We start from the raw sequence: 23,196 nt of genomic DNA on the forward strand, positions 1-23,196 counted from the left end.
TCTCTAACTGTGACAATCTGGCATACAGCGCTATGCAAGTTTGAGGCACTTTAGATGTTCAGACAACATGGAAAAAACCCCAAACTTACAGTAAGAGTCATGAAGAGCTATCTTCAGTAACAAGAGGAAGAAGGCATGCTGCAACAGATGGTATGCCCCCCCTACCCCCAACAGAGCCTTGATCTCAACATCATCAAGTAATTCTGGACTACATGAAGAGACAAAAGCAACAGAGACAGCCTAGATCCAAAGAACGACTGTGAAAAGACACTTACCATTTGTAACCATGTACCTGCCACACACCTTGGAAGCTTGAAAAGCTGTGTGCTATGTTTTCTGTTTACTGCACTCCAAAACTATTGATGGCATTATTTTTGAAAGTGTCCTTTCACTTTACTTTTAGTGCCCAAAACTTTTGCATGGTACTGTATATATTTAAAGATATTTGAGATACTGTGCAATCAATTTGTCCTCAAAACCTATGGGAAAAAGTTGGGTAGAAAAGCAGTCCTTACTGAAGTATCACTCCCTTGTCATAATATAAGACTGAAATTTTATTCAAACTCTAATTTTCTTAACCCTGGTCTGGGCCCTTCTGTGTGGAGTTTGCATGTTCTCCCTGTGCCTGCGTGGGTTCTCTCCGGGTACTTCGGCTTCCTCCCACAATACCAAAAACATGCATGGGTTAGGTTAATTGGCTACTCTAAATTTCCCGTAGGTGTGAGTGTGTACGTGTGTGGTTGTCTGTCTTTGTGTGTCAGCCCTGCGATTGACTGGCGACCAGTCCAGGGTGTACCCCGCCTCTCGCCAATAGTCAGCTGGGATAGGCTCCAGCTTCCCCGCCCTGACGGATTAAGCGGTAGAAAATGAATGAATGAATGATAAATGTCTTAATTCAAACTAATAAAGCAAAGTATAAGTTCAGGCAGAGGACTGAAGTCATATATATGCAATATTTCAAATTTTTGATGTGACCAATATTTATGTTCATGCATGTTTATTACTGGGTCTCTCAACAGAGTCCTTGTTGCTTGTGGATTCGTCAAGAGTTCCCTCAATCAGCAAAGCCCTTCTGCTAAACATAACCATTTCTATAAATGGTTAATTTCTTTATGCAAGTGTTTTTGACTAAACTTTATATGTCAGGTCACTGCCAAAAGCAAAAGTACAGGTGCTGTCAGGAGGTTGCAGGTTTCATTGTGTTACTTGTGTTGTCTGGCTAGTCATTGCATGCTAATGATGTTAATTTAATTATATATATTTTTTGGGGGGGGGCATCACAAAATGGTTTAAGTTCTGGGGCTGAGAACGAATCGTATAAGAAATACAATTGCTACATTGAGAAATACAAAACCATTACAAGGAGCCTTTAAAATTAAAATTTTACAAGTGCATTTTAGAAGTGGCTGAATATTTTGTTGATGTATTTCAAAAACAGCACACAACTTATGAACTTGTAACACTAACACAATAACTTATGCACACAATAACACATAAAGCGAGCCACACCAACACCGGCAAAAGTGCTTATGATTCTGGACGTGTCGGAATAACCAGCATTGCGAGCGTTAGGCTACTTACATGTTTCATATGATAAGCCATGTTTGACGTCAACAAATGATAAGCAAATGAAATTTCCTGCCATGTTTAATTATTATACCTAATAACCGCAAGGACAAGCTGTGTAAACGACGTCTGCTAATTACTGACTGAGCAACCGAGTGTCGCCACTTCCTGTGGAATTTGATTTTTTTTTTTTTCTCTTGTGAACAACCATCTAATCAATACTTGGTTCACTAAGAGTCATGTGTAAGCGTTGACAAAATTGTAGGAGGAGTAATCCAGCAAAAAAAAAGTGTCTAGAGAAGCAAGAGTTACAAAGCAAGCACACTAGTATTTAACAGTGTGCACAGCACAGCTGGAACAGTACTGAACATGGTGAGCACTGTATTAAATTCAGGATATGGGACTTGCCCAATGGCCACAGCAGAGCTCCAGCTCCAAGTAAACATAATTTGTTTTCAGTTTACACAATAGAAATCCCCAGGTGCATCGTACCGTAAACTGGGTACTGCGGATGTGAGTGGGTCTTACATTTAAGTGAGTATAGGATCCCCTGTCTGAATAAAATCCTATTGTCAAGACCGAGTACACATACAAACAATCACACACAAACATGCACATAGGCTGCCGGTGCCTCAATTTCCATCTAAAGCAGGTATCCCATCTGTAAAGTTATACATAAACCAACACGCAGAGCAATGCACTTATGCAAACAGACAATAGACTCTACTGACCAGCTGACAATAAGAGTAATGTAATAATAATCCTCACCCTCTTTGTGTCTTAAGCACGCACACACACAGTTGCATGCTGTCGTTTATACTGTGTGACACAATGGGAATGAATTGCTATCACATGCTATCACATATGAACACATGGGTACAAATACACACATACTGTCTCCTTCTCCCCGCCCTTGACACAGCCTTGAACACACACACACACACACTCACACACACATATGCACACACCCCACCAATTCACAGACCCATGTGCACTCACAAGTATGCACAGAGTCGCCGCTGACCATCACCGATTTTCCATAAATAGTGCAGCGTGTTCAGGCTGTGAGCCAACGAACGCTGACAATAAATAGCAAGCGTTGACAATGACATGTCACACCAGATCCCATCATATCAAGGTGCTGTAAATAGGAATTCCACGTCAGCAAGCTCTATTCTTTCTAGCAAATAATGGAGTCACAGTGGGTATTTCTTTTACCTATACAGTGCGAGTTTTACATGTATTTTAGCAGTGATGTGGCATCAACACTATGGATTTTGGTTAATTGACGCAATGTTAACTGGAAACAATTATTCATTCAGTTATAACAAAAGAAACTGAGCATCAAACATATCATTAACACTACTATTGTTAGGTGCATATAATTTGAATTAACAGAGAAAATGTAAATGAAGAGGGAAGTTTATCTTATCTTGAGTTAAATGCTGTGTCTCCATTTCAGGCTGACTGAATGATGTGATAAGTCAAGTCTTGGTTTTGATCAAAATGTTCCAACTTTTCTTCTCTTTTATTCTTGTCAGTCCACATTTCTCTTCCTCGTTCACTGTAACTCTGCTTGTTTTTTGCCCTTTACAAGCTTTGTAACAATAACCCCCCCATCTCCTTAGTCCCCAACTCCCATCCTCCCTGAGCTAATGTTCATCTCTTTCCCTCTAGTCCTTACTCACAAACCCATCCTCAGTCTACCATCATTCCTTTTCTCCTTTCTTTTTCTTCTCTCTTCGACACCTTAAGGTATCCCTCTCTCATTCTCTACACAAATGTCTCTCTGTGCTTTCCACCCTCACATAAGATTCTCCCCATCCCCTTTATTTGTTCCCTTTTCGTTTCCTTCATCATTGCTTTCTGCCCCCCCCCCCCCCCCCCCCCCAACCATCCCTTGCTGTATTGACTCTGCAGATCTGTGCTCAACACTTTCATCTTCATCTTACTCCCTACATTGTTTTCAATATTCAATTTAAGCTGGAAACTCAGTGGGGGTGAGAAAGCTTAAAGGAAAGCACACGAGCAAAACAGGGACACCATCTAGATCTCCATCAATCTACCGTCCTCCATTTCTTCCCCCTTTCTACCATATTCCCCTCCTCCCTTTACATGTATTTCCCACCCTCTCCTCTTAATGTGTCTCCTTCCTTTCCTTCCTGCCTCCTCTTCCGCTATGTTCATCTTCCTCCCTGTCTTTAGCTTCATCTTGACCAGCCCCTCCTTCCATCCCTCCTCCCTCCACTTATCTATCTTATCTCTCTCTCTATTTCTCCTATTCTCTCTTAACTCCCATCCATTAGTGGTTATTGAGTTTTCTCTTTGTGTTGCTGTCCTCACCTCTGCTCTATTGCACTCACTCTTATGCAGCTGTAATGGCTCCTAACTGTGTAACTGGCTGCCGCACGAACACACGCACATGCACCTAATACAGTAATGCACACAAGCTGGCCATAGAATATGCTTATGAGTTATACAAAAAAAATACATAGTCTCCTCCTAAGCACACACTGCACACTCCAATACACACAGGCATAACCTACGCCCTCACTCAGAGTGTTCTTTGTCTCTAATAGCTGCTAACTCATTTAGCACTTCATGTTAGCTCAGCTAGATCCAATTACAGCAAGAGAGAGAGAGTGAAGCTTGAGTAGGAGGCTATTTAACCTCATGGCAAAGAGAAATGTTACACATAGCTCCAATTCAATTATATCAAGTAGAGTAACAGATCACTTTAAAAACAAAAAAAGAAGAAACAAAACCAGTTGATGAAGTTTATTTCTGAATTAAAACCTTGTTATTGTAAAGTCTAAAATTATAAATGGGCAGAATAGCAGAGGGCAACAGGAACATAACCAGAAATTGATTCCTGGACTGAGCCTCTGTAAGACGTATCTGTCCTAAAGGAGAAAAAAAAACCCAGGATAACCAGATATGATAAGTGTGAGAGTTCTGATATTTGACTGTTCTGAGATAGTGTTGCAATGAAGGTCTATTCATTACTACAGTCTCAGGGTTTTATGCACTCATGTCTGGCCTAAACTAAAAGTAAACAACATGAATCTATAGCATTTTCATAGGGTACACGAAAGAGCTCTCAAAATATTGGAACCATTTGTAAAGTGGCTGCATTTCTTTAATAGTGGCTGAGGAGATGGACTGGATTTTAAGCTTTTTATTGTATAAAATATACACCGCGTTCCAAATTATTATGCAAATGATATTTTTCTATGATTTTTCTCAATAGTTGATGCAAATGACAGTCAGCATAATTTTAAAGTCATTAACTGTTAGAGTGTAAATTGAATGCTTTGAACAAACCTCCCAATGATAACTGTATTTGTATTTTTTTCAAAAATAAAAAACTTAAAATGAACTGTTCCAAATTATTACACACAACAGAGTTTCAAAACATTTTATAGATTTATAGATAGATGGTCATTTGTTGAATTTGCAGCACTAGGGGGTTATATTTACTGAAATCAAAAGCTATTTTAATCAAAAACATCTTAACAGGTAAAGTTACATTGTAACATAGGACCCCTTATTTGATAGCAGCTTCACAATTCTTGCATCCATTGAACTTGTGAGTTTTTGGACGGTTTCCGCTTGAATTTCTTTGCAGGATGTCAGGATAGCCTCCCAGAGTTGCTGTTTGGATGTGAACTGCCTCCCACCCTCATAGATATTTTGCTTGAGGATGCTCCAAAGGTTCTCAATAGGGTTGAGGTCAGGGGAGGATGGGGGCCACACCATGAGTTTCTCTCCTTTTATGCCCATAGCTGCCAATGATGCAGAGGTATTTCTTGCAGTTACCGAAAGCACGGTTCTTCTTTTTGTACCATGGAAGAAAGTGGTCAGTCAGAAACTCCACATACTTTTCAGAGGTCATTTTCACACCTTCAGGGACCCTAAAGGGGCCGACCAGCTCTCTCCCCATGATTCCGGCCCAAAACATGACTCCGCCACCTCCTTGCTGACGTCGCAGCCTTGTTGAGACATGGTGGCCATCCACCACCCATCCACTACTCCATCCATCTGGACCATCCAGGGTTGCACGGCACTCATCAGTGAACAAGAAATTAGTCTTTGTGTATTTCTGGGCCCACTGCAGCCGTTTCTGCTTGAGAGCATTGTTTAGGGGTGGCCGAATAGAAGGTTTGTGCACAACTGTAAGCCTCTGGAGGATCCTACACCTTGATGTTTGCAGGACTCCAGAGGCACAAGCGGCTTCAAATATCTGTTTGCTGCTTTGTAATGGCATTTTAGCAGCTGCTCTCAATCCGATGTATTTGTCTGGCAGAAACCTTCCTCATTGTGCCTTTATCTGCATGAACCCTTGTGTGCTCTGAATCAGCCACAAATCTCTTGACAGTACGATGATCACGCTTAAGTTTTTGTGAAATATCCAAGGTTTTCATACCTTGTCCAAGGCATTCAACTATTTCACGCTTTTCAGCAGCAGAGAGATCCTTTTTCTTTCCCATATTGCTTGAAAATGTTGGTCTGCTTAATAATGTGGAACATCCTTCTTCAGTAGTTTTTCCTTTAATTACCTGGCAAATTATAACAGGTGTCTGAGATTGATTTCAGTGATCCAAAGAGCCCTGAGACACAATACCATCCATGAGTTTAATAGAAAAACAAAAAATTTTATCTTTATGACATTTAAATACAATTTGCATAATAATTTGGAACGCAGTATAGTGCAAAAGCAGGGGAACCTAAATGTATTTCTAGTTCAAAGCACATACAATAAATGAAGCTTGAAGTGCTCTCTTACTTTTGCATATAAGTAAGTTTGTTAATACTCCATTGGGCCACTAATGAACAGGTTCTACCTTATTCACAAAGCCTATACACACACACACACACAGAGTGGTGGAAAAAAGTTTTTTTTTTTTTTTTCGCACACCCTTAAAATTTTACACAATCTCAAATATCATGAAATATTTGCAGAAAAATCTTTTTTTGTATTTCACAAGGTGTCAGACAGACACAAACAAAATAAATGATTTTGTTTATTGTTATCAAGAAAAAAATAGCAAAACTAAATTCTTGATAGTGTCAACACGTCAGTTCCCAACATTGTCGTCAAAGCTAACAAATAGCAAAGAATGTGTTCAAAACTGAACAAAAAATAAATAAACAATCACATTTAGTATTCCTGCCATTAGCACGCAGCAGCACTTTAATCCTGGCTGGCATGTTCTCCACAAGCCTTTCACACTGTTGAGGGATAATCTTCTCCCATTCTTCTTGAATTACTATTTTTAATTCTTCCAGATTCTTTGGTTTCCGCATTGAAACAGACCTTTTGATAATCCACCAAAGACTTTCAATGGAGGTCATGTCCGGGATTGAGTTGGCCACTCTAAGACCTGGATATTATGCTCCTGCAGCAAAGTTCTACTTGACCTGGATGCGTGGCAAGGGGCAGTATCTTGCTGAAACATCCAGTTTTGACCTCGACAGAACAGTGCATGTGTAGAAGGGAGCAGGTGGGTTTCGAGAATGGCACAATACTTAGCAGAGTTCAATGTGCCATCGCAGACAGTGAGGTGACCAAGGCCAGCAGCACTCATACATCCCCAAACCATGATACTGCCTCCACCATGCTTGACAGTAGGTACTGTACATGCTGGAGATAATGCCTCACCTGGCCTTCTGCGTACATTAGCACGAGGAGCATTAAGCTGGAAACTGGACTCATCCGACTACAGAATCTTCTTCCAGTTCCTGGCTGTCCAGTCTTTGTGTGCTTGGGCCCTGCGGCGCCGAGCTAACCTCTGCCTCTCGTTGATCAGGGGCTTCTTACCAGCCTTGCAAAACCTTAAGCCATGATGTAGGAGCCATGCACAATTTGTGTGGAACACTGGACACCAGTTTGGTTTGACCACTGTTGCTGAAGCTCATGTGATGTCATTCGGCGGTTTTCCCTGCACATGTGGATCATAATGCGGTCATTTCTCACTGAAGACACTCTTGGACGCCCAGCTCTTAGTTTGTCTTCCAAGCTGTCTGTTTGTATATATTTCTGCAGTGTGTATCCAACTGCTGAAGAACTGCATATGCACTTTCTTGCTGTCTGGTGGCAGCTGTACCCTTCCTGGCTGAGAATCTTCATCTTTAGGCGTGCTTCTTGTGTTAAGTTCCTTGTTTTAGCCATTTTGATCTGAAGAACTTTCAAATGTGCTGGCAAAAATTGTCTTCAATAAAAAGAATGATCTTCATTAATGGGTCAGTGGTACCACAATACTCAAAAAAAGTATTTTTATGGAGCAATTTTAAGTTTTTAATGGCTGATTTTAGGATTGGTTTAGTGCTGTGACTGTACAAAAACAAATTGCACTTGGAAACTTAAGAGTGATTGATGAAAAAAACAAAACATTCTGTGGCTATATTTCTATATTTGTTTTGTTTTGTTTTGTTGTTTTGCTACATCTAGTTCACTCTCCATGCAGTATTTGTTGGTTCCACATGAAAATAAGTGCCAAAAAGTTCTTAATTACCTTAGAAAAGAATATCAAAAGTTCTCACAGGTGTATTACATCAGCACCTACACTTTCACTGAGCCCATCATCCATGTTTTGATGAAAAAGACAAATTAAAAGGCTGATAAAGAGGAAAAAAACTATACACCTACATAGTAGCAATTTACAATGAAAAAAGGGGCTGCAATCTCATTTTGACTAAGATAACACAGTTACCTTTTAAATATTTTTGCTGTCTTTGTTTAAGCTGATTAGGCAGTAAAGGCTGCATTTATTCATATTGCACAGTAATGAATGGCAGCAAACGACCCAGTGTATGAAAACAAGTATGATTTACCCAGACAGATAAATAGATTAATAAATTTGAACAATTATCCCTTAATAAGCATTCAAATTTAGGCTCTCTTATGCACATTACACTGTTTCTTTTCTTCTGTTTCTTTTTGGGTTTTTTTGTCTATGCAGTAGATTGCTCTAATCTTTGCATTCACTGAAGATGCCCTAGAGCTTTGGAGCAGCTTACCATCAACAATTAAGCATTCTCCCTCCCCTTGTACACACTTTAAAGGCCAAACTGAAGACTCATATGTTCTCTCAGGCCTTTGGGTGTCCTTAATGGTTTTATAATCCATGTTTTAGCTTTCACTATTTTATATTTTTAGCCCATTCATGCCTGTTTATTCCTATAGAATTGTTTTTGTTAAGTCATCTTTTTCTTATCTCTATCTGTTTGCCTTTCATTTGGCCCTTACCATGTTATGCTCTCAGTAAGTCATAATGGGAACAATATTATGTTTGAAAATTGCTATACTGTCAGTTGCCCTTTCATATTTATGGTTGCTGATGAATTGCACACACAACTGAGAGGTTAGTTTTGTCACAATGAACAATAAGGAGACCATTGTTGACTGGTAATGTAAGACTGGTATTTTTTTCTTTTTCCAGAAGCAATTCAAGTCACAAGCACAAAAGGACCTGGCTGCTTCCGCCTATATAATTTGTTTTCATTTCAGTACACAAAATTCAGAGTGTGCATGTGTGTATATGTTTGCTAACACAGTCCATGAGACTGTTCCTGAGACAGATTTTTTGTGAACTGTGCTCACATTCTGGTTCTTTTCGTCACAATGTTTGTTTGAGAAACTTATTTCTACCAACTCTTGCGACTGTTCATGTTGTTGTAATGCACCTTTGTCATCAAAGTGGTCGGTAGTACTGTAGATACACCTTACAGAAAACAGAACATACATTAGTCCTTTGCCTCTTGCTGAATTCAGGAAAACCTTTTCATGTATACAAACAACAAAGAGCAGAAAACAATCTGCTACAGAGTGCAAACAACAAAGACTTCACAAACTTGGTATGAATATAAAAAAGAGAGAGAGGAAAAAAAAACCTTTACTCTTTAGAGAGAGAAAAGGCCAAATGGTCTTCCACGAGTCACTGTTTATTCTACACAGTCAGTAACCGACTGAATAAAATATATATTTTAGGAATCTGGTTTCATTTACAAAATTAAATCCAACCTATAAATTATTTTTTTCACCAAGTGGGAACATTACAGATAATTTGCATTTGTGAAAGACTGTCTTGGGCCAGTCAATCAGACTACATTAGGAATAAATCATCATTGCCTCCTTATCAGTGAAACCTTATCAGTTCACAAGATTGAAGAATCTTGAGGATTACACATTTGTTATTCTTTTTCTTTCTTTACTTTCTTTTCCATTGTTTTTAACAAGTTTCTCTCACCCTCTCTTATTCTTTCTTCTCTTTCACCATTCTTTCTCCCTTGCTCACTCTCCCTGTCTCCCTTTTCCTGTGATTGGCAGCTGCTGCTGGGACTTGATCCACACTACGTCTCAGTTCCTCCTGCTCTGTAATTAAAGGAATTATACATCAAGAGTCCTGTGAAATATATATAAATAAAGAGGGAGAGTGAGCTTTGCTTAATTGCAGAGACAAGAGGATGGAAGTGATCACAGCCCAGTAGGACTCTTTTACACACAGCTTGACATTGAGGGAGGCGAAATAGAGCTTCTGAAGCAACCGGCATGTGACTCAAGTAACAGTCTTTTATTCGTTGTTTTTGGCTGGACTGCAACAGTGGGGCAACCCTATAAACACAAATGTCTGTTGCCCACTGACTGACGAAGTTACACCATTGTTTAGCCGAATGCAGCATGACTGAGTGATGATATAAAATCAGGATTTTAGCAGTGCAGAGCAACAGCTTGGTAAATGGCTTGGAAGTGAGTGCTGGCTCACATGTAGTCTTAATGGGCCATGCTTCAGTCACCATTTCATATTTGTAAATGAGGTAAGTCTTATTGGGAACTTGGCTGTATTAAAATACTGTATATGTGAGAAAAGACAGTAGGAGCAAACAGGTAAAGGGCTGAAACGGGGCTGACACCAGGGCAAATATGACGCGATGATGTCATTAATATGCAGGTTAGCATATTATGTCTTATAGTGAGAATTAGCGACTTTTCGAACAGGCTTAAGCTACTTTCCACTGAAAGTGTTTTTTTACAGCAGCTCCACAACAGTTTATGATGTCACATTGCAAGAAACAAGACCAAGTCAAAATCTAGTACATGGCATTGACTTAATAAACTGTTGTTTACCTCACAACTTGGTAGACGACGGATAAACTATTGTATTGTAACTCACCGTGCAGTTTTTTGGTATTTGATGAGCCTTCACGCCGTTTTTTGGTATTTGATGGTATTTGATGAGCCTTCACGCTCTTAAATGCAGCCACCCCTCCAACACAGCCCCTTGCATGTTTTTAACACAGTGCTGTTTTCAGTCTGAGAGCCTTGAAAGAAACTGGTGGGGTGTGGTGGTGAGTGAGCAGTTTCTGTAGCTGTTTGCTAACACCAGTTATTTTCAAGTTTTCTGTGCACTGCTATACAAATATCACTAGAGAAAATGAGTGTGGTAGATCCCTTTTTAGTAGTGATGGAATGAATATAATCCAATGCAATGTCCTCACAAATATAGTAATACAAGTTAATGTCACACGCAAGTCACACACACACAAACAAGTCTTTGCAGTCTTTCCAAACTTATTAAGTCCTCTCACTCACCAACACATGGATTGTTTGTCACACTTGTCCTTTCAAAGTGCCCTTAAGCATCCTATACCTCATGATCTTTCCCACATTATGGTCCAATAAACCCCATAAGGAACACACAGTACACACAGAGCCCCACACACCCCTTTCATCCTACCTGGGGTCTTTCTGAATAGAGTCGATAGAGGGTGAACGCTGCAGGCTGCCTTCAGGCGGCAGGGCCGGTCCAGACTTGCTGTAGGGTGATTCCACCACCGATGGGCAATACTGCAGCGTGCGGTAGGGGTCTGCCACGTAGGGGTCTGAGCCATACACGTCTCCGCCTCCACCACCTCCGCTTGAGGTGTAGCCTGGCCCCACTGTGGCATAGTTGTTAGTCCCACCCCGGCTGTAGTTTCCTGTCCCCGTGCCATGACTTCCTGTGCGCTGCAAAGGGGCGGAGTCGACACCAGGGGAGGAGGGAGCTATGGTAGGAAAGTAGGGACAGAGGATATAACTTAGGACCTGGTCATGGACACGCTGGGTCAGGTCTGCAGGGGCAGAGGAGGGGACAGAAAGAGAAGAGGAAAGAAGGGAGGGAGAGGACAAAGGAAATGAGAGGAGCAGTGGATGGGATATGAAAGAAGACAGAAAAGACAAAAGGAGGAAGAGAGGAGAAGTGAGGAGAGAAGAGAAGTGAGGAGAGGCAGAAACAGAGATGAACAGGTTGTTGGGAAGAGACGAGCGTGTCTCCATACGGATAGATAAATATTGGCCACATGCCCAGGATTAACAACAAGGAACTGACAGACAGAAGTTTGTGATCATATTAATGACTATTAAAGCATGTGATTTTTTTTCATGACAAACCATGACAAACTGGGTTCAAAGTGACTTCAGTTCACAGAAATCCTTCACATTACATTACTATGGTTCTATACAATCTGTATTTATATTGAGATGGAAATTGAATGGGAATTTGCTCGGGGATATGAGCAGCAGCAACTGCAGGGAGCAACAGTAGCTGTCACCCGTCCTCATGGCGCTGGGAGTGGCAGATCAGTGATATATCAAGGTGTTAATGTGAGTGCGCGAGCCTCGTTTCTCTGGCCTTAAAAACACTTGAGGCAGATGACTTGGGGGGTGGTGGGTTCCATCCCATCTGTCATTAGAACCAAGGTGTACCTGTACAGAAACACATGTGTACACACACATACAAAAACACCATAAATGCGCTCTTTGGGGTGTATGCAATAAATCACACAGCCCTGAAATCAATATGGGGCCTTGTGATTGACAAGGGCTTTAACAGAGGCCAGTTAGCCTCCTCTTACGAAAAGAATTAGCCTTTAAAAACCGTGTCCGAATGGGAAAGTGCACACATACTACAACACACACTCAGCATGCACACATTGGCTGGGATGCAAGAGCTCCCATGCATTTCATATACACGTCCAAGATGGAACACATGTAAACACACACATTTACACATTACATAAGCCCCTGCACTAAATTAATGATGGAGTAGAGGTTGTGTGAATGTGGGTGTGTGCTGAGGCTGAGTATCTCATTATGTGACCAACAAACTTGCTCTTTAGCGCTGTCTTGAGTGGTGGCATTTACTTGACCTTCACAACCCTCTTATTACTTTCTTTTTCACCTCTCTCTGTCTCTCTCTCTCTCTCTCTCTCTCTCTCTCTCACACACACACACACACACACACACACACACACACGTTGTACGTGAGGCAGATTAAACCAATCCTTAACAATAATTTTCCAAAGCTCTTATTTAAATTCTTCACACCAAGTCTGGTAAACTCCATTAGTTAGCCCACCAGAGGCACAAGGAACCTTTTTGCATGATGTAACCACATTAGCATGTTTTTATTTCCTCACTCTAAAATCAGGTTAACAAAAAATCCTTTGCCAACCAGAAAGTGAAAAATTCAAGATTCAAACTCTGCCATGCAATGCCCATGGGGCTAAAGGCTGTGTGAGCTCCTCTGCTGATGCCCCAAATTTGACAAAGATCCAAAGAATTAGGCAGGGAAAGAGAAACAGTGAGTGAGTCTGGGAAACAGGGAGAAACAGCTGAGGGATGAGAGATGGGGCTGCAGTTTATAGAGGAGTCAAACCAGAAGGGAGAAGGCGGAATCAAGAAGTGATGGAGGGAGAGACAGTAGAGCAACATAGAACAGAGGGTATAGGAGGGTAATGAAGCAGAGTTCCTCTCATCAGAAGAAAATCCCAGTCTTTTCTGTACTTTAAACGGTGTCTGTGGTGTGTCTCTCTTTCTGAACATCTCATTAGCAGCCGAAGCTTCAGGCTACCAGCGCTCGCCACCAGTATCAGCGTGCCCTCACTGAGAGGCTCGACACCCAAATAGGACGCACCTCGGAGCAAAAGAGGTGGTCTCAAAAACAAGAGAAGGAAAGCACACACACCCACACACACAAAATGGCCTGTCAGATTATTTTTATAGCCTGTGCTGTAACCACTGAACAGGGATGTTCTTGGGGAGCGGATGAAAAAGGAAGGGAAAAGGGAAGGAAGCACAAATAACAGAGAGAGAGAGAGAGAGAGAGAGAGAGAGAGAGAGAGAGAGAGAGAGAGAGAGAGAGAGAGAGAGAGATGGTAAGGAACATAAAGACAAGAGAAATCCCCAAGAAGTGTCCCGCCAAATTACTGTTTTAATCCGTCGTTTTGTTTTCACATTCTGTTACTTTGTATTCAGCTTCCCCATGCCTCTGTATGTATTCCATTTTCTTCTTCACTGAATCTCTCTGCCTATTCTTCCTGTCTCCTTCTTCTACCTCCCTCTTCTTCTCTAAATAAATGAAGTGTTGCTGAATTTATCATTTGCTCTGGAAATGGTGGGCTCTGACTGATGACTTGACCTTTGGAGGGGCCAATATTGCCTAGCAAAAAAAAAGGAAAGAAAAAAACAAAAGAAAAAAAAATCAACATTTGGATGCCAGTTTATGTATTTCTATTTCTGTGTGTGTGTGTGCGTGTGTGTATTGTATTCCTGTCCTTGTGACAGCCAGGTTTTAGATTTTTTGGGGGGGTAATGATATTTTAAGACCAATTTTCAAACGTGTGTCAGTTAGGGCTTTAATTTAAGATTAGAATTAGATTTAGGGTTAAAATTAAGCATGTCTTACTACACTGTGAGGACTTTTCATTACCGTGTTTACTCTGTAATCCAAATTTATGCATACATGAGTGTGAGAGGTGTAGGTGCAACAGGGTTTTCAGATCACTCACATACAATCAGAATGTCAGTCTCATACATTATTGGTCTCATAAATGATTAATCACAAACTCTGGAAGTTTAATTAATAATTAAAACTATGAAAATAAATGGAAAACCCAGTTACATTATAAGTGCTCACATTTAGTTATAATTATATTACAAGTAGGTTTATAACACCAATGAAATATAATGAAGGAAACAGGTTTGCTTTGCTTGGCAGAGGATGGTTTCAGTGAACTTTACAGCAGAAACAGGCAGGACATAATTTTATTCCAAAACAAAACAAATTATTGTTAAAATAATTAACACTAGTTAACAAGCTAATACTAATCAAATACAATCAATAATGAGGAGCAGTGTAATACCTAAGGTTCAAAAGGTGATATGAGGTAGTGGGGCTATGCACAAGTTTTCCAGTGTAGGACTGAATGAGTGTAATGAATGGAATGGATGTTAAGATGAAGGAGGGAGGGGTGTGTGCACAGGCACACAGGTGAGATGTGTATAAGTGTAATGCGTGAGCATCTGGCTAAGAGGCGATGACAGTGGGGGTGTGCACAAGGAGCATGTGTGTGTTTGAGAGAGCCAAAGAATGTCCAACTTGAAGTTAGTCCCAATCAGTGGCGGAGGAAGTACTGAAGCTTAGTACTTCAGTAAAAGCACAAATATCCCGCAAAACATTTACTCAAGTGAAAGTGGAAGTACTACATCAAGAATCTTACTTAAGTAAAAATACTAAGTACTTACTTTTAAATTTTTAAAATTTTTTAAAGTAAAAGTACTCATGCAATGGGTTGTCTCAGTGTCGGGGATGTGGCAATTTTTTTTTTTTTAATTACTTTATTGATCCCTCCTGGGGAAATTACTCTCTGCATTTTACCTACACCAAGTGAACGAAACACACACAAGCATGCACATGCACTAGAGATGCTGGGGCTCTGCCATCAGTGGAGGTAATAGAGCCACATGATTTGTTGGCAATGGCAAACAACGCCTTAACGCAATCAGTCTATTTTTTTTCATGCAAGATTTTGAGGAAATTATGTTCATAACCATAGACTGTATAAAACATGGACGTAGCACCCATGACGTCACCCATTGGTTTCGGGGAGTCGGTTTTCTGACCAAACCATGGGCATTTGAGCTGCGCCATCTTGGATTTTAGTGGGAGTGTACTTTCCATATTTGGCAAAGAGGCATTTACTCTACGGGTCAGTCGGGGTCAGCCGGCCGAGAACTTAGCTCGGAGCAACCGAGCTAGCCTAAGGCTAATCAGCTAGGCTAACAAGCTAAGCGGCAGCTTCACGCAGTTACATCCACCACACGACAGTCCCCGAGTCCGACCTGACTAACTCGACCTCGTACGACCGCGACACACAGCATACAACAGAGATCATAATGTTGCTGCTGTGTTTTAAACATGACTGTTTCAGATAGAGAGGTTTTAGGTGGAGCCGCATGGTTAGGTGGAGTTGTGGGGGGAAATTTATTTCTAGCCTATTATTTAACTGTGAAACAATCATTATTTCATATTAATAAAACATATTAAAACGTTAAAACATTATTATTATTGTCATTATTATAAATGATAACAATAAAAATAATGATAATAATAATATATTAAAATGTTTAATATTTAATATTTACCAGCTTTCACCGCTGCCTCCACCCACTATCCACTTACAGTTACAGCAGCACAACAGCAGCCGCTTACTGACAGAGCTGCTCTGTCCATGCAATGACTAACTTTTTAAACAGAAAAATGAGATGAAATAAAATTGTAGCCTAGTATTCCTGCAATGAGATTAGGACAAAGGAATTTAGAGAGGGGGAAAGAGGGCACGAATGGTCTGTCTAATAGCAGACAAAAAAGTAGCCAGCAACACACTTTCCTCACATTGACTAAACACACCACTAAGACAAAGTCTGCCCAGATGCCAACCTCACTTGGGATCGCTTTAATGTGGGGACCAATGGCCTGCCTTTTTGTTGCCCGTTGAACAGTGTGGTGCTACAGGTCCAGGGAATCAGCTAAAAATCGATGGTGGCCCAGTGATCTTGAAGAAGTCTAAGTTATGGTTTAAGAAATTAAAAAGGATCCGGTCACATTCTCTTTCTGTGAAACTATGTGGGCTGCGGAATAATTTGAAGTAAAAATTGCAACTGCATAGGGGACATGAGCACATGCTGTGTCACAGCTTACAGTACTGTTGTATCCAGTACTGTTACGGTGATAGTTTACTCATGAGTTTGAGCAAGGACTTATCAGTATTTATGGGCTATAGGCAGGACAACCTCTAAAAAGGGTGTGTCTTTCATGACTTTGCTAAAGACCAGTAGGAGGAAAACTCACCATGCTGTTTTGTGGAATATTAAACAAATCATGAAATGTGCCGTGTGTGTACAAACACACACGCACACATGCGCGATCCACTAACACCTCTCACACCTAACGCTCTGGCAGCGTGAAATTATGTTTGAGAGGAAATAAAAGGGCGGGTGTGTCTTTGTATTCCCTTGCCTCGCAGTAAACAAATCACGGCTGTTCTCCTGCTCTCCTGCTGGCAGATTAGCGACGGGAAGGGAAACTCTATTAGTCATTTGACACCTGATACCTCTGCAATTAGCCAGCCAGTTGAGGGGCCGGCTGGCTTACAGCGAGGCTGACTTTTTTTTTTTCTTTGTGCTACTGAGACAAGGGAGCTCCCGCTGAATGTACAAGAGATGGAGCAAAACAGGGATGGAGGTAGGAGAGAGAGAGAGAAGGGGAAAAAAACTAGAGGAAGATCAAACTATGATCAATCTCCATCTAAGTCCATCCTTCCTTCTCATTCTTTCATGGCTGCCTCCTCTGTCTTGTCTTCTTTCTGTCTCTTCTAGATCTCTCCCTTTTTCTCCATCCATCCATCTTTTTTCTCACCCATCTCTTCTGAAATCTTTGCTATGCCCTCCTCCTCTTGCTGTTCCTCTCTGCTTTCATTTTGTCCTGTCTTTCTTCTTTCCCCATCATCCATTCATTTCATGACTCTTCTCTCCCTTTCTCCAACCCCCCCCCCACCCCATTATTGTGGCTGTGGTCGACTATGTGATCAGAGCTGAGGACATGTCCTTTCTCTCGACACGCTTGAGTGCTCAGAACGATTACACAAAACCCCTCAGTACAGTCTCTATCTCTCTCATATACACACAAACTCAAATAGACCGGCGCAAGCACACAAACGTGGATTTCTAAATATGCAAGTGATTGACATGGACTAAACGTGCATGCCTGTAACACCATATTTCTCTAATGCTTTAAGGTCAACAGCATGCACACACAACCTTGCCTACAGCAGGCATGGATGGTGAACGCATGCACAAACACACTCACAACACACATAACTGCTTGGATGTGGAGGAGAGTGAGGATTAGTTTCTCCCTCTGTTTATCCCTGGGAGAGCCTTCTGGCCAACACACAGCTCTTGATGTTCCTGAGCTGGAAGCTCTCTAGGACACACATGCACACATAGAAACACACACAGAAACAAATGCCATTTTTTGCAATTTCAGTATCAAGCATACAACATTTTACAGTGTGGGAGCTATAGGACACTTATCTCCATGAGTCAAGGTGCCACGTCTTTATCCAAGAAAGAATGCCACTTGGACACAGCAGGGGCTCCAGGCCAGTGGCTGCTGCTAAATGTTCATGTTGTGGAAGGACAATAGTGAAAGTTCTTTCCAAGGGAAGAGTGCTCCATTTATCCATTTATACAAGGCATGCAACCACTACATATATACAAGAGACACTAATATATGGCAGAAAAAAAATACAAATAAAATAAACAGTAGTTTACAGAGGTTGGCCTTATAGTTAGCTGCCTTCTAAATAAGTTAAAATGGTTTAAAAAAAACTTATTTCAGCTATTTACCATAATCATGGATATTGCTTTGTGTGTTTTTTTAAACTGGCTCATGTTTCTTTCATATCTTGTCTCAGTGACTTCTTATGTATATAACATGTTAAACTACTTTGTTTTTAACAGGTGTCATAAAAGTAAACTTTGCTTGCCTTAGCTTACATTGGCATAATGTCACATCCATCCATCCATTTTTTCATGCTGCTTAACCTCTTAAAGGTCTTAAATCTTTGGGTGAGAGGCAGGGTACACCCAGAACAGGTCACCAGTCTATCACAGGGCTGACATGTAGAGACAAACAACCATTCACACTCACATTCACACCTACAGACAATTTAGAGTCACCTCTCAATTAAGCTAATATGCACGTGTTTGGAAGGAAGCCGGATTACCCAGAGGGAACCCACAGCACAGCACAGGCAGAAGTAGGTTTTGGGTTCAGTGGAATCAATCCCAAAACACAATGTCATAGTTGCAATGAAAATCTATAAAAATCTGCCACACTGGCTGCACCAGGGTACCTAATTTAGGTGCAGGTATCTTACCCCATAACTAAGCACATTTATTCAGGTGTAACTATTTTTTCTTGACGAAAACAATCAATAGTCTTCTTAATTTTGAATTACCAGTATGTTTTAAGGTTGTGATTTCACTTGAGGAGGAGTACAGGCTGTGGTTTCACACACACACATATGCTATATGTTTTCATTCACATTCAGTGAAGAAGAGTATCAGGGTCAGAGCTAATCAGAGGCAGGAGGGGGCTTCACAGAATGCTACACACATACACACAGAGAAAGACCTGCTAAATGTCAAGCACACTTGCACTCTGGAGCACTGCTTAGTGCAAACATACAGGAGGACATTGTATTTGTAGCATAGAGAGAGAACATCTTTTTAGTGTTCTTTTGCATCATTTTGCTATTTCTCATAGTAACTACACAAAAGAATTAGGGAAATGTGGCTCTTAGCACAGTGGTCTCACAGCAAGGATTCAAATCTTACAGTTGGGGCCTTTCTGCATGGACTTTGCATTTCCCATGTGTTTACATGGGTTTTCTCCACGTAGCTTGTCTTCTCTGCACAGGTTAGGTGGATTGAACATTGTTTATCAGCCAGGTGCACTGTGAATTTCCTTCCCCGGTGTGTACTCTGCCTCTCGCCCACTGTGTGCTGAAATAAGCTCCAGTGCCCCATGGCTTTTGAATAAGATAAGTGGCTCAGAAAATAAATGGATATCACACTTTACTTGTTCATGACTTACTGATATAGCATGTTTGAGTTTGATTCAGTCTAAACAATGCAGGGACAGTGAAACATCTGAAATAAAATTCTCATAAATTACACTCTGCAGACAGGTATTTTTCCAGTCTCATTCAGAAAGTATTACTTCAACATCAGATCCCTTGTTTTGTGTTTTGATGGACTGTCCATTTTAGGTCTATAAGGCAAGAGAGTGGCACCCTTTTTGCTTTATCTATTGTGGAATAAAGCACATGGTTTATCTTGGCTAACTTTGCGGAACCTTGTTGTGAGTTGTGTTTACAAGCTTTCCCTGGCTGACCAGTATAGTGCCCTTTTTTCACTATGTTACGGGAAAAAATGTCAGCTTTCCTCTTTTTTTATGTCCTGAAGGAGATAGCATCACACACTCTTCAGTTTCAACAAAATTTTCCATCTTCAAAGGCGACTTTGAGCCAAAGTTACATTGAAATTCCATTTCAGACAAAACATCTGGGGTGGGGAGGGGAGGAATCCCGATGCTGAGCTGATGACTATCAGCTATCAGCGATGGTCATCAGATTAGTGACACCATTTAAACCATTTAAACTGTTAAATATGACTATCTCCATTGAATAATGGCCAGAAAAATGTGTTTGCAGAACACTGTGATTTTACAGTGAAGTTGACTTTTGACTTCTGGGATATATTATGTCATCACTTTGTCATTTTATCCTGTTAAATATTTGTGTGCAATTTTGTTAAAATTAGCACATGAATTCTTGAGTGTTGGCCAAAAACATGTTTTTTGAGGTCATATTGACCTTTGACCTTTGACTTTTGACCACGGAATTCTAATCAGTTCCAAGTTCTTCCTTGAGGCAATCCTGAGCTACTGGGACAGAGGGACAGACAGATTGACATACATTCAGACATACAATACAGATAACCTGAATACACAATGTGTCTGGGGCAGAGGCATAAACATGCATCAAACAGCAGATATGAACACATCTTTTCATTTGATAAAGACAGTCAGTGCTGTTTTTCTGCTGATTTCAAATTTATCAGTGTGGTCTCTGAGGATAAAAACAAATGTATGTCTTTTTCTACTGTTATGAATTAATTATTGCTGATAAAACAGATAATATGCTAATCATCTAAATTGAGACAGCATGGGATGCAAGTAGGATGTGTGCTGGTTATCCGCTTTATGTGTACAGTGTATATTTGTCAGCGATGTGGTGTGGGGCGACTAACGCCAGTGTGCCATAAAACCTACATTTAGGGGGTGCCATATGTTTCCGCAAGGGAAATAATTTGTGCTGATCTGTAGAGTAACTCAGATGCTTTGAGCTGGTAATTAAAGCTTTCTGGGGCTTCAGCAAAAACTCACTGTAAATACTGTACAAGCTTAAGCCATAGTAGAAGCCACTTATAAACTGCGTTGTTGTCAACTAAACTCAATAGTACTGAAGGTCACAGTTGTATTTCCTATACTCTCTTTCTTTCACCAATCATTCCTTGGTTCATTTTTTCCTTCCACAATTAAACTGAGATTAAGCATTGTCTTTCAATTGAGAGCTGGCTGCTGAATGACAGTCAGCAGCCAGCTTTGGTTGTTACAGCCCACGTTAACCCCTGCTTATAAATGTGTTCAAATTTATGACTCTTTCTTTACTGATGTTCAGAAGGCAGCGGATTCATTAGAGGACCAGTAGGATCAGGGTCCTAGCTGAAATTGATCCTGGCCAAACAAACCTAATCTAACCTAGCGACAGACAGAGCCTGGTGAGTGGCACACTAAAGTGACTGGAGAGATGCTTAAGCCAAAAGGCCTGACAATGCTGCAGTGCTTTACAATCCTGCACTGAGGTTTTTATCTGGTCCTAATTGAAAAAGAAGTGGTGATTCAGGTCTACTGAAACCAGTCAATTTCACACCTACCAGCCGACATAGTATACCAGGCTGGAAATAATCAGCCAATGCTGGTGTTATAATAATTTCATTCAGTTAGACAAACAACCATTCATGCTCTCACTCGCACCTATGAACAAATTAAGGGTGACCAGTTAACCTAATCTTCACGTTTTTGGACTGTGGGAGGAAGGCGGGGCACCCGGAGGGAACCCACGCCAGCACGAAGAGAGCAGGCAAACTCCACACAGAAAAGCCCGCGCCGGTGGATTTGAACCCACAGAACCTTCTTGCGGTGAAGAATCTTAGAGGCAAAAGTCAAATTATCTCTGTATGTTAATTAGACAACATCTGATAACAGAAGACCTTAGTCGTAGGAATTACCATTATTACTTTCTTTGGACTAATGGACATCATAATATATACATTTTTTGACAGTTTATCTAACAATGTGTAGTGGCATGTCACTAAAAGCTGTGGAGGATGAGAGACAGTCTGTAGCCACAATTGTATGAAAGCATGAGAAGAAAAAAAACATTTAAGTAGGCCAATGATTTACAGTGGGTACGGAAAGTATTCAGACCCCCTTAAATTTTTCACTCTTTGTTATATTGCAGCCATTTGCTAAAATCATTTAAGTTCATTTTTTTCCTCATTAATGTACACACAGCACTCATCATTGACAGAGAAACAAGAAATTCTTGAAATTTTTGCAGATTTATTAAAAAAGAAAAACTGAAATATCACACGGCCATAAGTATTCAGACCCTTTGCTGTGACCCTTATATATATAGCCCGGGTGCTGTCCATTTCTTCTGATCATCCTTGAGATGGTTCTACACCTTCACTGGAGTCCAGCTGTGTTTGATTATACTGATTGGACTTGATTAGGAAGGCCACACACCTGTCTATATAAGACCTTACAGCTCACAGTGCATGTCAGAGCAAATGAGAATCATGAGGTCAAAGGAACTGCCTGAAGAGCTCAGAGACAGAATTGTGGCAAGGCACAGATTAGGCCAAGGTTCCAAAAAATTTTTTTCTGCACTTAAGGTTCCTAAGAGCACAGTCGCCTCCATAATCCTTAAATGGAAGATGTTTGGGATGACCAGAACCCTTCCTAGAGCTGGCCATCCGGCCAAACTGAGCAATTGGTGAGAGAGGTAAAGAAGAACCCAAAGATCACTGTGGCTGAGATTCAGAGATGCAGTCGGGAGATGGGAGAAAGTTCTAGAAAGTCAACCATCACTGCAGCCCTCCACCAGTCGGGGCTTTATGGCAGAGTGGCCCGACGGAAGCCTCTCCTCAGTGCAAGACACAGAAAAAGCCCACATGGAGTTTGCTAAAAAAAACACCTGAAGGACTCCAAGATGGTGAGAAATAAGATTCTCTGGTCTGATGAGACTTAATTCTTTGACTTTGAATTCTTTGGCCTTAATTCTAAGTGGTATGTGTAGAGAAAACCAGGGACTGCTCATCACCTGTCCAATACAGTCCAAACAGTGAAGCATGGTGGTGGCAGCATCATGCTGTGGGGGTGTTTTTCAGCTGCAAGGGCAGAACGACTGGTTGCAATCGAAGGAAAGATGAATGCGGCCAAGTATAGGGATATCCTGGATGAAAACCTTCTCCAGAGTGCTCAGGACCTCAGACTGGGCCGAAGCTTCACCTTCCAACAAGACAATGACCCTAAGCACACAGCTAAAATAACAAAGGCCAGAGCCCTGACTTAAACTCAATTGAGCATCTCTGGAGAGACCTGAAAATGGCTGTCC

At 41.0% G+C, this 23,196-nt stretch overlaps 1 protein-coding gene across 1 annotated transcript in view; it reads right to left on the reverse strand.

Annotated features, from left to right (window-relative positions):
- The window catches only part of ctnnd2a (catenin (cadherin-associated protein), delta 2a), a 291,359-nt gene that overhangs the window by 113,769 nt on the left and 154,394 nt on the right, over nucleotides 1-23,196 (reverse strand). The window contains exons 12-13 of the mRNA XM_041066353.1: nucleotides 11,530-11,610; nucleotides 11,304-11,463 (exon numbers count right to left, since the gene is read on the reverse strand). Of these exons, the coding sequence (XP_040922287.1) occupies nucleotides 11,304-11,463; nucleotides 11,530-11,610 (241 nt within the window). The remainder of the gene's footprint in view (nucleotides 1-11,303; nucleotides 11,464-11,529; nucleotides 11,611-23,196) is intronic.

This window comes from Toxotes jaculatrix, chromosome 20, assembly GCF_017976425.1.
Source record: "Toxotes jaculatrix isolate fToxJac2 chromosome 20, fToxJac2.pri, whole genome shotgun sequence".
Classification (NCBI taxonomy): domain Eukaryota; kingdom Metazoa; phylum Chordata; class Actinopteri; family Toxotidae; genus Toxotes; species Toxotes jaculatrix.